General features: G+C 40.8%; 1 protein-coding gene across 1 annotated transcript in view; it reads left to right on the top strand.

The window, feature by feature from the left end:
• NHSL1 (NHS-like 1) overlaps positions 1 to 16,982 on the top strand; it is a 49,630-nt gene that overhangs the window by 3,314 nt on the left and 29,334 nt on the right. Inside the window, exon 3 of the mRNA XM_009083514.1 lies at positions 14,541 to 14,668. Within this exon, the coding sequence (XP_009081762.1) occupies positions 14,541 to 14,668 (128 nt within the window). The remainder of the gene's footprint in view (positions 1 to 14,540; positions 14,669 to 16,982) is intronic.

Below are 16,982 nucleotides of genomic sequence, written 5' to 3'. Positions count from 1 at the left end.
CAGGAACTGCAGGTACTTGATACCTTGCAGAGTTAACCTGATTTAAAAGAATATTGTATTTTTTATCTGTTTAACATGACATTTCTGTTCTTTAGATGTGACAAAAGCTTCATTTTGTAGGTTTGAATTGAGAAGTGTTGTACCCCCATATTTTATTTCTCTTGCCATTTCTCCAGTTAATTGATTTTCACCATCTCTTACTAGGTGCTTTTTGTCATCATTTAATAGGAGAGTCTTGACAGCCAGTGTTATTGGCTCATGCATGGCTCAGCAGATAGCCTGTGTGCCGTCTATGCTATATCTTTGTGTGAAACCAAGTAATATATGCTGTTTCCCCCAGCTTAGACAGCTGAAGTTATTTCAGTCTGCTGGGATTTTTTCTCTAGAGCTGCTGCTCATTATGAAACAGAAGCTATTCAGTACTGCTGCAACTTATCAGTTAGCCGTTTGTGTTAAACAAACTGCCTTGTGTACATGATGTAGGACTCCTTGGTAATGAAGTGAATTTCAGTTCTGTGCTTTCAGGGGAGTAACTGAGAGAAGAAACTGTGATGATGCCTTCACCAGACCTCATGCTGATGACTTAGTGAACACAACTCATTTATTTAACCTCAAGCTCTTTTCCCAAGTCATGTTTTTTCTCTAAGTGCAGTTTTAAAATAACTCCTTGCTGTGCCTGTAACTGTCCTGAGTAACTATGGCATGAATTCAGCACCATTTTCAGTAGGTTCATTATTGCCTGTAGGGGCTCTGAGTGGTAAGATAGGCACTGACTAAAGTTTTACCAGTTTTAATCTGCTGCAGCTTCAACCACCACTGTGAAATCAGAAGGGCACTGATGCTTCTGATCATATTTGGAGAACTGAGTTCTGTGTCCAGAGCAGTTTCATTCAGCGTAAAAGTACTGTTAAAGTTGTGACATAACTGTGGCAACTGCTGAACTGCTTTTCCGCTGTTGCTTTTAGTTTTCCAAAGCTTCTAAATGGGTAGGAAGTAAATTAAGTGCTATGCAATTACAGCATAGAAGAGCTTGAAGAAAAGTAATCTGATAAGAAGCACCTTTGGACTAGCATGGGAACTTCAGTTCTGCATTTCTTGGCCTCATGATGAAGCTTGCATTTTGACTTCTTTTTGGTGTTTCAGATTCTTACGTTGAGGTGAAGCATAGGGCAGTAGAACGGCTGCATGTGACCCAACATGCTGTCTGTGTGGTGGGAAACAAAAAACATTGGATGACAAGATGCACTGTATTCTCTGCAGAAGGAGTGGAATGAATGTTCTGTTTCACCAGAAAGCGCTTGCACAAACTAGGAGTAGAACAAAAGAAAAATTAATGTTTTCTTTGTGCTGAGTCGGAGATGAAGTAGTGGACATGCACAGCAGGGGAGAAATACTTAGGTTTGATACTATGGCAAAGATACTGAAGTGCTGAAGTTAATTTTTGGGGCTATGAAATCATTAGAGGTTTTTGAGAGAACCTCTGATGGTCCCCTTGAACCTGATAATGTGGTCCTAAGGGCTAAATTAGAAGCTATAGTTCAGACCATCAAAAGACAGGTTTGAAAGTTTTCCAGTCCTGTTCTTGTTCAGACTGTGAGATCTGATGTTATTGGTACATAGCAACTTGATTGCAGACTATTAATTTGTTACTGCACTTGTTGCTCCCATGGTGAATAGAAAGGTATAAAACTTAGGTAACAAATAGTAATTCGCATGTAAGAGCACAACAGTAATTTAAATCACCCATAAAAATATCAGATGTAAAAAATATTAGAAAATGCAACGTATTTCTTTCTATCGAGGTGTGTTCACCAATCTAACACTAACTGAGATGCAATCCTGGCTAGCTTTTAAGACAGTGCAAAGGCAAACTATTTTTTCTGATGCAATTTTAACAGAAAATTTTTCACAGCATGGGTCTAGATAAAAAAACCAAACCCAACCTAGTGAAATAGATAGGAAGCTGTCTGTTACCTAGAATAAACTTCTAAGCACCAATTAAGAAGCAGAAAATCTAGTATTGCTACTTATTGTTAAATTGGTTTAAGAATAAAATATTAGGGATAGAGGTACTAGGATTGATGGTATCTAACCTCTCTGGAGAGAAATAAGTGCACTGTTTGGTGATCTCCACATACTTTTTCAGGAAGCAGTGTTGTGTTTGGAGAAGGAAAATATTTGTATTAATTTTTCTGCAGTTTATTATTTTTCTTTATATATTATATATTGATATATGACCTCTGCTTATCATACTGTGGCAGTGGATGCAGTACGTGGCAGTAGATGTTGCATGTGGAGATATTTTAGGTTTTGCTACCTAAGAACTGGTCTTTTACCCTTTTGAAATCAATGAAAAATACCATGCTTTTCCGTTATGAAGCTACTTTCAAGTACAAGTGGCGAGATCTTGCATTCAAATGTGTTCATAACTGAGGTAAAACTGTTTATCCTTCTTTAGGCATTCAAGATGTTCTAAAAAGCAGTAATGTCCAGTAATCTGAATTTAAAAATTCAGCACCTGGAAGCTGGGAAGTTTGTTGAAGTTGCTTTACGTAATATATTATAATTTAAATTTGTCATTGACTAAAATCAGTAGCTCGGTATATTTAACCTAGGCTGTGTTACTTTGTTTTAAATGAAAACTCTCAGTGGCTTAATCTGATGGCTAGGGAAGAAGAGCAATTTTGGCTGCTCTTCACAGTCATGGTACCGTTGCAGTATGATTTAAATGTTTAGAAAATTATGCAGTTCTTGGGTTGTAGTGATAGATACAGTACTTTTCCTTAATGTTTTGTTTGCATCAGATAAAGCAGACTCTCCTTTTTGTTGGGGAAGGAGCCAGGACCTTGGAGTGCCTGTGAAGCAGATGGGGTGACACGTGCCATCCAAGATGCATATTTTCTTACCCTCAGGGTTGAGCTGCTCTAACTGGCCTTTCCTGAGAGCCTGTGTGACATGGCCACTTCCTAATGTTTTCATGATCACCTTATGGAGGGTGTTTCCCAACATACAGATGTTCAGATAAAAACAAACCAATATTGACCATCAAGGAGGCTTGTGTCAATCTGTGCCTCCTGTCACTGTTTCCTGCTAGGGAGTCTTGAAAACAGGAGGTGAAGACAACAGATGGGAAGGAAGAGCTGAGGCTCTGCATGGGGCCAGGATCCTCAAATCAATCCTATTCCCTTGCACTGTGTGCTGTCCTCCAAGGCTTGAACGACTGCTGACTTGTTTAGTCTGATGTTGCTAATGTCTACTGAGTGGCTGGACCAGCACTGAGAGTCTGGTCTGGACAGCAGCAGATCTGTGAGTTTAATGTTGTTCAGAGTTGCATTGTTTTCTAAGGCAATTAATTTAAAGCAATTTTATCTGTGCTTAAATGGCAAGTGCTACATACTGCAGTGTTTCTTAACAGCTTTCTTGGTCAATGAGGCCAAGAGGTTCAGTGGGTGTTCAACCAGAGTCAGGAGGGTAGCACGAGAAACACTCTCATCCCTGACACGGTGCATTGACAGATCTGGCTTGTTGCATGGCTGTATTTGAAGAACCACTATCTGAGGAAGTCCCTGAAATACAGCCATCTTCACCTGGAAGCACAGCTACAACAACTGGAGTATGTAGCAATGACACAAATATTTGGTAATAAAAGTAAGTTGAGAGTAATCCTCATTTTGTGAACTATACTAAACTCTAAAAATGGCCAGCAATAAAGTGTGAAGCATGAAGATGGGGAGGAGACACAGCACAACTGCTCAGAGTGTATCATAAGTGTTCCTGTTTACCTTCTGGTCAGGTTCGCAGCATCAGGAGTATATTACAGATGTAGGTCCATTATCCTAAAAGCAAAGCCAAAAGTAATCTGGAATCCGTTGGCCTCAGATAATCTTGCAAACTATAAAGAGGTGAAGGAATCACTATCCTATATTCTCCCTCAAATGTGGATACAAGTCAGTTCCAGGGATGGGAACCAGAGCAGGGCATATATAGTCAAGTTTCCATGAGGCACTTGTCTTCCAGTTCCTGCAATTAGCAGCATAGAGCACTTCTGATTTAAAAAAAAAAAGGGGGGGGTGTGGACAAGCTGCACTGTTGTGTGTTGTCACTTTTCGTGAGTTGGGAGACAACTGGCATAAAGGGCAGAGATGAAATAACTATTAAAGGGCAAACACAGGCAGACTATAATGATACTAGGCTGTTAGGAGGTAGCCAACTCCTGAAGAGTGTTGCGGACACTCTCTCTGACCTGTTCAAGTTGCAGATGAGGGGCAATGTTTTGTCACACACTGCTGGTCACTGCCCAGGCTGGCTGTCCTTTCCAGCAGATAACAAGGTGTCAGATATGTGCTGAGGAAGGTGTAACTGCAAATAATGGGAACAGTCCACATGCTGTCTTTCATATCCCTTTTCAAACTATAACTGCTGAAACTTACTGCACAACTGCCTGTACTTTGTGCCTTTCCTCTCTCAGGGTAATTGTGTTGATTCAAGCTACATACATAATATAGGGCTCGTTGTTCCGATGTCTGCGATGATTCATTTATTATCTCATCTTCAGAAGAGCTGGATTTGGCTGACTGTAGCTTCTGTTTAGCTTTGTTGGCCAAATTCAAGGAATGTATGTAAGCAGCAGTGATTGAAACACTTGATTTGTTTTCCAGAAGACATCTGGTTAGCATTGTCAAATAAAACCGGATTTAAGTAGTTAGTCATAAAGCCCCTATTATGTCTTGCTGCAAGACCCTCCAGACAGGTATGTGTTTAGCCTTTGTTTTCTCAGTGCATCTGCCAGATCACTGTTCAGATGAGCAATATTAGGGTCAGCCCTCCTAGTCGATAATCCTGCTGAGAAGATTATGGACTTAAAATAATCTTATGTTTCATTAAAGAGCTGCAAAATAGGGGAAACCACTTCATATTAACAATAGGTCTGGTTCAGGTTCAGAGAGATGTCAAGATGTGAACTCCCTACCAACTGGAAACCTTAATGAAGTAAAAGGCCATTGATGGCTAGGGGTAGACCATATGTTCCTGAAGGGCCTTGGAGATGTAAAGTCAAAAAATAGAAATCAACTTATTTCTCATTATTTTAGTTTCAGTTGTCAAGTTACTATCCGAGCTTCTGCCCACGTATCCTGTTTTTTTTACTCTTACTGAATTAATTCACAGTACATCTGTTGATGGCTTTGGCCAAGTTCCATACTCCAACTGCCCTTTCTAATAAGGAATTTTAAAAAGCAAATACTCAAGTGAAACAAAACAGAATTTCACCAGGAGTCTACACTGCACGTGTTCGAAAGCTGGTCTTGTGCTGCAAAATTGAGCTACTTGGAAGCATTTAGGTTCCCTATTTTTAGGTTTAGTTTATATAGTGCAGCTCTGAGTGTAAAAACATAAAGGGTGGTTATATGCAGATTGATTGCATGATACATGTGATAAGTGAAAGCAATGACAGTGAAAGGGTTTAACAAAGATATAATTGCATTTCAAAATAATACCAATGATATTATTTTTTTCTTGAACTAGATTTTTCTTAGGAAGATATACCTAAAAGATTATTGAACCTCTCCTCATTTCAGATCATGCCTTTAGTGGGGAGAATAATTTGGAACTGTTACTGTCTGGCCTTGTTGTTTCAGTGCTAGGTAAAGCAACTTCCATCACAAAGGTGTATCAGACTTTCATTTGATTTCCTTTTTGCTTTTCTTCCTCCTTACTCTCTTAGACTGGGATGCTATATGTGCTTATTTGCAGATTTTATATAACTTTATATTTAACATAAAGTGCCCTAGGAGAAAAAGCAATGAAAAATCCTTTCATATTTTTATATTAGCTTTTTTCGGTTGTCTAAGAAGCAACAAATATCCATAAAAAACGCTAGAGGAAAAGCAGGGGGAATTATTTTAGCAGCAGCATCAAACATGCAAAAGGAAGCAAATACACTGTTAAACTTGAGACATCTTGTCACCACTAAATGCAGTCGTAGAACACACTGGCAGAAATTTAAATTAACTTGAGACAAACGGTGATAATTATTTTGAGCATTCCCTAGTGACAGCTTGTTAACAAATATAATTTGTCATGGCTGTTGCATTTTGGTGCCATTAGAAAGGTTTTCAGTAAAGTTAAATTATGCAGATTACCTAGGGAATTAAAGGTTGGGATTAAATGTATTTGTTTTTTAAAAGCTCTAAGAAAACAAAGAAGTGATCAGCATGTTTGCATTTACTTAACCCTGTTAAAGGTATTTTCACATTGCAGAGTTCCTTTTAGTTTGGATCCACTTGCATCTTATTAAGACCCTTGAGCATGAATGTAACTCTGTACTTGCTTTCCTCTAATATTGTAGTTTTGTGCCTCATCCTTGTGCTACTACAAGTTTCTGTACAGCTGAGCCCTGAAGCAGCTTGGAGAAGCAGTCTGGAAGCGTGGGCTTCCCAGCCACACTGGATCTCCGGTTACCACATTAGGGCTTGCTTCCAAATGAGAGGGTGAGCATTAATGCATTGGAGGGATAGACCTAACATAAATACACTTGGTCACTTTTGGTAAGGCTTCTTTGAAATATCTATTCAGCATTCTTCTCCATCACAGATGTTTGGCAGCCCTCTATTAGGGTTACCTTCATCCCACTGGAGCCCAAAACATCTTGGTGTCTGGGAAACTTCAGACAGCATTTCTCAAAAAACCCTACCTATGTGGCTAGGCTTGGCTGCTTATTCAAGAGAGGGAGACACACAACAGTCTTAAAAAGTGTCTGATAGACCTTTTTTGTCACCTTTCAACAGGTAAGTGGTCCTTGCAGTAAACAATTAAGTTCTGCTGGTGAGTTGAAAACTTGCCACTTCATATGGCATTTGCTTGTGGAAGAAGTGTGTTGGATACCAGTGTCTGCTGTCTCTGGGCTTGTTTTAGGCTTTTCTATATGTATTGATAAAAGACCTAGAAATATCAATATAAAATTGCATTTGGGGGCAAGAGAGGTGAATAATAAGGAAGGTAGCTGGATTGGCAAAGGCTAGCACTAGCCAAAGCACCTAGATCAAGCTGTTGAGCAGAAGGTTTTTCAGCTGGGTGGCAACAGTACTACATCTGTTGAAATTCCTGACCTATTTAACTTGTGAGTCTGAGCAAAATGATGCACTGGATATATCACAGCTGAAGTTCATGAACTTGCTTTACAGTCAGCATTGGTTACAGTTCAATTGTTACACAAGTGCATCATTGCTGTGGCTTTACAACATATTTGAAAGCTTTGATATAGAAATAGTCTCTGTGATAGTCAAGTTCTGCAGATGATATGGGGATTTATACATTTAAGGAAAATGGGACTTGATCCAAGCTGAGTGAATTTTGGGAGGAATCTAAAGTGGTAGAGGCAAGCTGTCTGCTGCATATTTAGATCCAGGGACAAAAATAGGTGCTGTGTTAGAATTACATTGAGCTGCTATTTTTTTCAAGTCATATTTAGTATGAGATATTTGTGAGAAACAAGATTGCCATTGTACAGCTGTGCTTTTACACAGCCTGTTCCATCCACACTCAGTGAGCTGTGCATTCTTAACCCCAGTTTACAAATGAGGGACCCATAAAGAGGCACAGGTTGAAAGGTAGTAATTGTAGTTAGATTTACTAACCAAAGACCTTTGAACTAGGGTATCTGTTTTAATCATGGTCCCAGGCGTAATCATTGTCAACAAGCTCTTTATCTTGAAAAGTTACCTCCCTAAAATTCCCCAGTTAACTGCATAGTCCAGAGTTATCCTGGTTTTATCCATGTCTCACTGCAGTGCTGTGAGCAAGCAAAGAGGCAGCTGTGCCCTTTGAAGAGATCCCAGTTTGGTGCTCAGTGTGTGTCTCAGTACACACTAGCAGACTGTATGACTGGTCACAAACAAAGCATAACTCTGACTGTTTGTTATATTTCAGGTGGTAACTTTTTGCTTAGTGTTCGGAGCACACTGTTAGGAAGCTGAAGATTTAGCCTTTGCTCACCTCATGCTTAGTGAGCTAAAATTTGTATCTAAATGAAAAATACATTAACTTGCAAAATTTTAAGCAATTGTTGGATGAAAAGCACATCACTCTCAGAAGTAAAGATGTTGAAATCCCTGTTAGGTTCTCCTGCCCCTCATGAGAAGAGATGCCTGCAGCAGTGGACTTGGTCCTGGTTGTTACTGGTGTGGCAAAGATGAGAGTTAAGGTACCTCAAATTCTTCCTTAATTGACTTTATCCTGAGGTGCCTCTCTGTGTGCTCATATGCTGCAGGCAGAGTGTGCATACCCACTTGGACTCTGAATTTAGGAGGCATGTACATTAAATTTAGATCGTGTCCTGTCTGTCTGTAGATGCAAGTTCGTGACTGGATTTGACCCTAAGTGATTTGCTCGGATGCAGAAACGCCAGGTCAGAAATCCAGGTCTTCTGATACCTACGCCTGTCTGTCACAAGCCCATGAGGTCTAAGTTATCTTAACTCAACTGGAAAAACACATTGAAAATACCTATCAAGTAAATTAAAATGCTATGCAGTTATTTACCAGCAGTGAAACAGAAATTTCTTTTAAAATTAAAGGTAACGATATAGTGCATACTTTGATTACTAAAGTGCAGCCTAACCTGTAAAGTGAGGGGTCATTTAAAAAAGTTTGCTTTTACAAGACAAATATATGTTATACTACTGTCTGTCTGATTTTAGGTGAAATTTTGAAAAGCTACTTGTGGGACAGTGTCTGTAGTAGTGACTTAGGGAGGAACGTGGTTGTGGGTATTTACAGAAGTAGGAGTTGGCCACAGTGTTTGAAGACTGATTAAAAAAAAGATTTCTTACCTCAGGGAGTAGAATAGTTTTCCAGTGATATGTGCAGTGAATGGATAAATGCGTTTTAATATACTACTCAGCAGATTTATTTCTGTAGTTGACAGTTTAGCTGACTCTTGCAGTTAATAGCCTCTCTCTAGTACAACAAAAAAAAAGGAAAAAATCAAAAAGAAAAAGGAAAACAAAAAGAAAAATGCAAGTTACAACAGGAAAGGCTCTGCCAAGAAGTCACCCTGACTTCAGCTGAGATAATTTTTCGAGCATGCAGATGCAGCTGTCAGCTTGTTGTGTGTCCCTTCTTGCTGACAAGATGACAGCAAGGGATGGGGTAAAATCAAGTAATGTGTGTGCTGGTCTGTGCCCTTTCTGCCCCTGCACCCAAGGGTTTCTGTTCTGGCAGCTTCGGCCAGCTCTGCTAGGTGGGCAGCACAGCATGTCTGCTCCTCTGGGAAGTGGGTCCTGGTCCAACTGGCATTTTCTCTTTGTGTTTTAGCAATTGCACTCGAGTTCCAGGTGCTGTTCTTGCATACAGAGCAAATTCAGATGTTTCCAGGACATTATCTTCCTGTCTTTCATTGCTTGACCCAGCCAATGGGATGGATAGTTACGCCAAGCAAATTGGATCTGTTTAGATGTCTGAATAACTTTGATTCCAAGTTTCTATCTAGTGAATATCATGGTAGTTTAACCCGTTGCCTTTGCTGTTTACTAATAAATATTGAGAAATGTGGATTCTATTTTTTTATATTGAACACTTTAATACCTGCTTGCAAGAGTGTGCCTGAGTGTGCACGTGTAGATGTAGACAGCTACAGAGCTTAAGGCCTGATCCTGCAACAGTCATGTGAGCAGTGTTTGCTTACACGAGTAATCTCATTAGGGCTAATTTAGTAAGTGATGTCTGCACGTTCAGGCCTGAGGCATGGAGGGCTGGTCCAGGGTGGTGGCAGAAAGCTGTGGCTCTGTGCTGCTGCTGTTGCTGTGCCTTAGAAAGAGGTCCCAGGCTCAGATGGGGCCCAGCCCTGAAAGCCAGCACCTGGAGCCTTTCTCCCTGCAGCCAGGTCTACATGGTGCAGAACAATAGTTTTATGAAGGAGCTTGTGAAAAATTTCACCTAATCTTGCACAATTAATTTACAATTGGAAAAAAATACGGGAAACTTCTGAAAATTATTGAATCCATCTTCTTCTGACCAGTTCTGCTTCTGGCAGGGTGATTCCTTCATATAAACTTCAACATACTGTGACTAGTTTCAGTGGTACAAAGCTCAGCAGGTACAAAGTGTTACCAAAGTTGGCTAAAGGAGAGGAAAAGAGCTGGTGTATCCGGTCCCCTCCCAGCAAACCCAGCCTTCCATCTGTTGCAGCACAGCGCGGTGTGTAGGTCTGACAAGGTAAATGTTAATCCTGGTTTACCATGGTAATACCATGTCAGACGAATTACTGAGGTATCAGTGCTGTGCCTTCTGTTCACTCCTGTGATTTGTGGCTCAAATTATCATTCAAGAATATGGTTTCAAGTTGTTGGAAAAGCAGTAAACTGCCTCTGTGTATGAGGCTTGCTACTGTGTGTTACTAGCTCAGGGACAGATGCAATTACAGGTGCGTTTCTTGTATGAAATGGAGAGACTTGAGATGAGAGGCCTCAGAGGTATTGTCATACACTTGGCCTGACTGTCTGTCACAAAGGCCATAAGCTTTTACATGGAAAGGTTAGTTATTTGCAGCAGTGATGAATTCAGTGCCTATGGCTCAAGACTCTGCAGAATCGCACCTGGCACGGTTGAGCCCTCACTCTCAGCATGGTGCTGCTGGTACCCACCTTGTCCTCAGCTTATTTAGCAGGAGAGAAGAGAGCAGAGATGGGTGATGCACAGCATCAGTGTTTGTGTGAATGAAACTGATTGATCCAGGGCCTAATCATACTACTGCGCATTTCAGATCAGATTCATGCAAAATTGCAACTATGAGCTTGACTGCGGCATGTGCTGCAGATTTGAACTGCCAGGCGCATCTTCAGGAGTGTGTGCTTGTGTCCTGACTGATGAAGTCTCCTGGGGTTCACCCTGGCAGTTCTTTGGCAGAAATATGGAAAGGATGTGCATGGTTTCGTGTGTTGGATAATGTGGATAATGGCAGCCACTGGATCCAAACAAGAGTGTTTATGTCCCTTGTTCAGCTGGCCCTCATGTATTGTCACATTATTGAAACTAAAGATTTTTAATGTCTGGAATTGGATGTATACTTCTGTTGTCTAGTCAGCTTCAGTACAGTCATCTTTAAAATAACTGTAAGAACTTTTTTGCTTAGTGTATAGTGCTTCTCTCTGCTTGGGGTTGTTGGAATAGGACAGCATAGTGCTCTTCCCCTGTGGAGAAGGGGGCATGTCTGCAGACTTTCCTAGCATAAGTATTTCTAGCTTCATCATTGGTATTTTTATACGTTTTATGTGAAAAATATGAACTTGATTGTTTACAGAAGACCATGTGAACCTTTAATAATAGTAATGAGATGAAGTGGGGAGCCTCCAGCTAGAACAATTTTTAAACAGCAGTTGCCATCCTTGGTTTGGCAGTGACAGTAACTTCAGTTAGATGCAATGTTTGGCCTTGTGTTGTGCTTGTGGGTTGTTGCAATGTGAAGTAAAAGATATCTGCCTAAAGCCTCTGATGAGGTTTGTTGGCCTCGAGTGCTGTTCACAGTGTGTGTTTCCTGCTGTGTTTCACACAGTACAGTGACAGTACATAAATAGAAAAGCTATTCTTGGGGACAAAACACCTTTTTGTTGATATGATTCACATAGCAGTTTATAGCAGTCTTGGTTTCATCAGCAAAGTTGCTGCAATAGTTTCTGATGTTACAGGGATTTTGTGTTGTGGACAAACAGAGGTTGTGAGCTTGATAAGCTGCCAGGTTGTTATTGTCAGTCCACTTGAACTTGTGATGACTTGAGATCTTCAGTGTTGACTTCCTGAAGTTTTTTGAGCTCTTCTGGGCTTCATGGAGTGCACTGTTTGTCATCTTCACCTCCTTGGTTAGGAGAATAAATAAGGTCAAACAATTAATATCAGTGTGCATCTGTCATGCTCCAGAAGAGCCCTGTGACAACTGTGACTCCATGGGAAGTCTGTGCTGGAGCAGGTTCCTGGAAGGACCTGTGGAGGGAGAAGCCCAAGCTAGAGCAGGTGTACTGGTAGGACTTGTGACCCCATGGGAGACCCACACTGGAGAGGACTGTTCCTGACAGACTGCATCCCATGGAAGGGGACCCATGCTGGAGCAGTTCATGAAGAACTATAGCCTATGGGAAGGACTCATGCTGGAGAGTTTTTGGAGAACTGTATCCTATGGGAGGGGCCCCACACTGGGGTGGGGGAAGGACTTCCTGACGAGGAAGCAGAAACAACATGTGATGAACTGACCAAAACTCCCATTTCCTATCTCCCTGCACTGCTGAGGGAGGAGAAGGTAGAGAATTGGGAATAAAGTATAGCCTGGAAGGGAGGAAGAGGTGGGTGGAAAGTGATTTTAAAGATTTGTTTCACTTCTCATTATCCTGCTTTCATTTTGATTGGTAATAAATTCAACTAATTCCCCCTGTTTTGCCCATGATGGCAACTTGTGAATGATCTCTCCCTGTCCTTAGTTCAACTTATGAGCCTTTTGTTATATTTTCTCTCTCCTGTCCAGCTGTCTCCAGAGGAAGGGCTTGATAGAGCATCTTTGGTGGATATCTGGCATTTAGCCCAGGTCAAACCACCAGTCCTTTTTTGGGTGTGCCATGACACCTGATGTCGTAGAGTCACAGGATCAGCCAGCCAGGACTCCGAACCTTAACCCAAGAATGGGAGGGAAAATAACTGCATTCTTATGCACCCCTTAGGTTGTATTTGTGTTTGTGGTGATTGACTGATCTGAAGGTAAAAATTTTGCAGTGTCTAAGTTGACAACTTAGCATGTTAACCCGCACTACAAGTTGATGCAAGTCTTTGGGCAGTCTTGTTCTGCCACAGCCCGCTTACCCCTTTTGATTTGTAGCTCAAACTGACAAACAGCCCATCAGGGTGCTCACATCTGTGAGTGTTATGTGCTGGATCTGGCTGGATCCAGTACCAGATTTGGAAGGGTGATGGAGGAATTTGTTTTATTGTAGTTGCTGACAGTCATTTTTCACTCTGCTTCTAAAGTATGGCAACAGTTTGCCAGATGCTTGCAGTGTCAGCATGCTCATACATGTGAAACAGGTAAACAGGTTACCAACCCTCTGCTCCTGAGATGTGGCAATAGATTTGGATCTCGAAACCCACCACCACCACCTTCAGTCCTTGACCTGAGAGAGAAGCAATAGGTTCATGCCATACTGCCCTTTTTGACCCCATATGGATACTTAGACAAGGACGTATGTCTGGTGCTGATAGAAGTAGCTAGTTGTCAGGCTGTAAACTTGCCTTCTCAATGTGCATGCACAGGTACAGGGGAGTCTGCACTTAATAAATCCTCATAGAGCTGTGGTTCCTGTAGGCCAGTTAACCCGTCAGCACAGAGCCCTCCAGATCTCAGTCTCAGAAGCGTCTGAGGATAAGAGGACACGTATACTGGAGTTGGCAGACTTTTGACTCCACTTAACCATTTGCCTGGCAGAAGCCTCTCTAAAACCTTGCTCTCAATATAAACATAGCACGTTTTCCATTTTAAGGGGTGCTTAAAAGATCAAGATAGGCAGACAGATGATATAATCACAGAAAGTCTTTCTCCAGCAAGTGATGATAAAAATGCCTTGTGATAATGCCTGTGTATGGTACAGAAATTTCGGTTCCTTAGAAGGAAATATACCAAATACTTCATTTTCTCCTTGCTTTCCTCATCTTTTAACAGATTCAGGTATCTCTCTGGGGAAATGTAAAGCTAGTATTGACTGGTCGATTAGTTTGGTTGCTGCATCTTGAACATTTAATTTTTCCTTATGCTCTGGCGTCTGTTATTCTTTAGCACAATCACACTGAATATCAATTAGGAGGCAGGAAGATGATTGTGGAAAACTTGGTGAGGGGGATGAGATGCTGACTGGGATTTTGGCTGTTGTGAGTGGGGATGCATGTTTGCTCTGAATTCTTTCTGAACTTTGGAAACTCTTTAGTATTAAAAAACTACAATGTGCCATGCAGCAATGTGAGATTTTGAGATCCCTGTGATTTGCATTCTCTCCAAAATCACTCTAAATGGTCTCTTCCACGGACAGGAAGACAAGACAAGTGGTCAGTGCCAAAGTTATTCAGCAGATGGTGCTTGAGTAGCAAGCAACATCATTTCAAGTGTAAGGCATATAATAGATGTCTACCGGCCTGGCAAATGAGACCCCTGGTGTTACTCGCATGCTTCCGTCTCCCATCCTGCAAGATGCTGCCATCTGTCAAGACACGGAGCCAGGCCTCAAATAAATAAATAAATAAATCACTTTCCCCCTTCTTTCCAAAGCACTTGCCGTCGCCTGGGTTAATACGCTATGTGTGGGCTTACGTATATAATACATGTTAGGGAGGGGAAATTTAGATACAAATAGGAGAAATGCACCTTTGGGTTCTGTTACTTGGGACAGACAATGCTAACACTTGGTAAACATTTTCAGGAAAATATTCAGTACTTAAGTGCCACGGTACACCAGGCATGAACAGTAATGGCTCTTGCCTTGTGATTTAATCCCCTCTTTCTCTTTCTTTCGGCAGAGTGTGACAAGCTGCGGCGGGATGGCTACCGGAGCTCGCAGTATTACTCTCAGGGCCCCACCTTCTCCTCATCCTCCAGCGCAATCTGTGGAAGTTATCAGGATGATTATGAAGAAATTGAACAAAAGGTAATGGTGGGGAGCAAAGTGCTGGGAAGAATACTTGCCTGGTGGAGTTTAATTGGCTGCCGTAATACTGTTCAAATAAGGCAGGATTTTTAGATCATGAAGATGTTTACTCCTTTGAAATACAGTGTTATTAGGTTGTCTGACTTCCATGGACTTCTAGGAATGCCAGTTCCACCCATGCATTGATAGCAAGTTCCCACTGGCATATTCAGGGTGTGAAAGCAGGAAGGAGTTTGGAAATGTACTGGAGGGAAGACCCCAGCAAGGGTAGCTGTTAAATGTTTAAATTCAAGTAGCAGGAAGAGCTATTCACCAGCAATCAGCATACTGGAATTGTAATTTGGATAGGTGCACACTTTGAATTGCTAATATAGGCAGTTAGGTGGAGGCTTTGTCCTAAAGCATCACAACTGTTTGCTAAAGGCATCCAGAGAATGAAGATTGCCCACTGAGTTGTGTTTATCAGCTTTCTTTCAGTTTACTTCATGGTTTTTGTGTTTATATCTCCATATCTCAACTCCCAGTGTGCTTATCTTAGAATCCAGAAATAAATTAAACAAAGAAAGAGATGAGTCAGTTGAGCCCAAGTCCTAAGAAAGTTGTGGAGGCGTATTGCTATATACATCAATTTATTTATATATATAAATGACAGAACTAGTAAGTTGCATTAATGTTCTAAAGAAGAAAATAAAATCAGCACCCTTGCCCTTGCTTTTTACCCTGTTGTGCCTGTGGGCTCTGAAGGAGAAACTAACTTCAGTGTTGTGGTCTAGGACATTACTGCTGGGGTGGTTAGCAAGATGCTCTGGAGGCTAGCTGTCCAAAGCTGGAATGCCAGAGCTCCTGTGATTTTCAAGATAGATATTCTAGAATACTTTGCAAAAACTACTATTGCTTAGAGAGTGGGAGGATATCCTTGCTTGTAACACAGTTTAATTTCTTTGAATTTTTACTAAACCATATGTGCCTGTGTAGCATGGACCAAATTAACTCTGTCTCTCAAAAAAATGTGCAGACCCTGAGAATGCACTTTGAAGGGTATAGTGCTTTTAGTTCTATCCTCTGTGGTTTTTAATCGCATAATAAAAGGTGTTGTGGCATACCTAGTCTCTCATCCAGGTGGTGATTGCATTATATCTGTGTATTGGCAGGGAATGTTAGAGCATCTTGTTTAGCTGTGTGTGGTATGTACTGGCACTGAGCTGAGAATGTAAAGCACATTCATACTGTGGAATGCATTATAATGATAATTTGGAAAACCTTGCTGAAATCAGTGGAATTATGATTTCCACCAGGGAAAGTATCAACACATTGTTTGCTGCTATTAATGTACTGCACATATGTGCATACATATATGTCATCGACTGCTCTTGGCCAATGCTGTGCAGCATACGACCATCTGCACATGTAAAACTAATGTAACATTAAAAAAACCTATAAATACACTTTAACAATTTGAGTGAAAGCATATAAGCATGGGTGAGGCCTTTTGGAGTCTTAAGAACTGTCATCCTTTTCTTGGTTAAGGGCTTTTTTGGAGTGTTAACATAATGTGTTACTAACAATTTCTGTGCATTCTGGAAAAAATTAATTCAACTAAGTAGGCTTCAAGGATAGGATACCACTTCTATTTCAAATTGGAATAGGTTCCTTTAAATATTTTTAGCTGAAAGGATGATTCAAAGCTGTGGAGAAAGATAGCTGCCAAACTGACAGTCTTGGCTGTTACTGATTATCTCAGAACCTTAACCTTAACCCTGCCGCTCTTATGTGCAGCTCAGAAAGACATTAATTCCTTGTAAACTGTAGCATGATTCTCCACTGATATTGTATAACTCCATAGTTTGTGCAGTCCTTTGACTGGTATCCTTGTGTAATGGGCTTTTTTCTTTTTCATAACAGCGTAAAATTTTACTCCTTTTAAAAATGAGCATTTACCACAACAGATTTCTGAACTTGAATTCTTATCCTACTGGTAATGTGCCAAGTAATTCTAATAACTCTTATGCCTTGAGCAAGTCATATTTCAGCTGTCAGGAGAGTTCTTTAGTAACAGTGTGGAACTGGGGTCACCAAAAATCCCATGATTCAAAATGTGAACTCCTCACCACTAGATGAAAGCTTTGTAGCTTTGTTGTCTATTCAAAGCAAAAAAAGGCAGCATTTAAATTCTGTGCATGCAGTATTTAATAGTTGAAATTCAAGAAAAGCAGAATAATGATGGGTGGATGAATAGCTATTTACTGTTCAGAAACTTACTCTTTAGTTGATATAATTGCCAACTTGAGGAAGAAAACAATGTGTTGCTGCATGG

This window comes from Acanthisitta chloris, unplaced genomic scaffold, assembly GCF_000695815.1.
Source record: "Acanthisitta chloris isolate BGI_N310 unplaced genomic scaffold, ASM69581v1 scaffold12451, whole genome shotgun sequence".
NCBI classification, from domain to species: domain Eukaryota; kingdom Metazoa; phylum Chordata; class Aves; order Passeriformes; family Acanthisittidae; genus Acanthisitta; species Acanthisitta chloris.
Note: the sequence above shows the minus strand (reverse complement) of the source record. Positions and strands in the feature narration are given on the sequence as shown.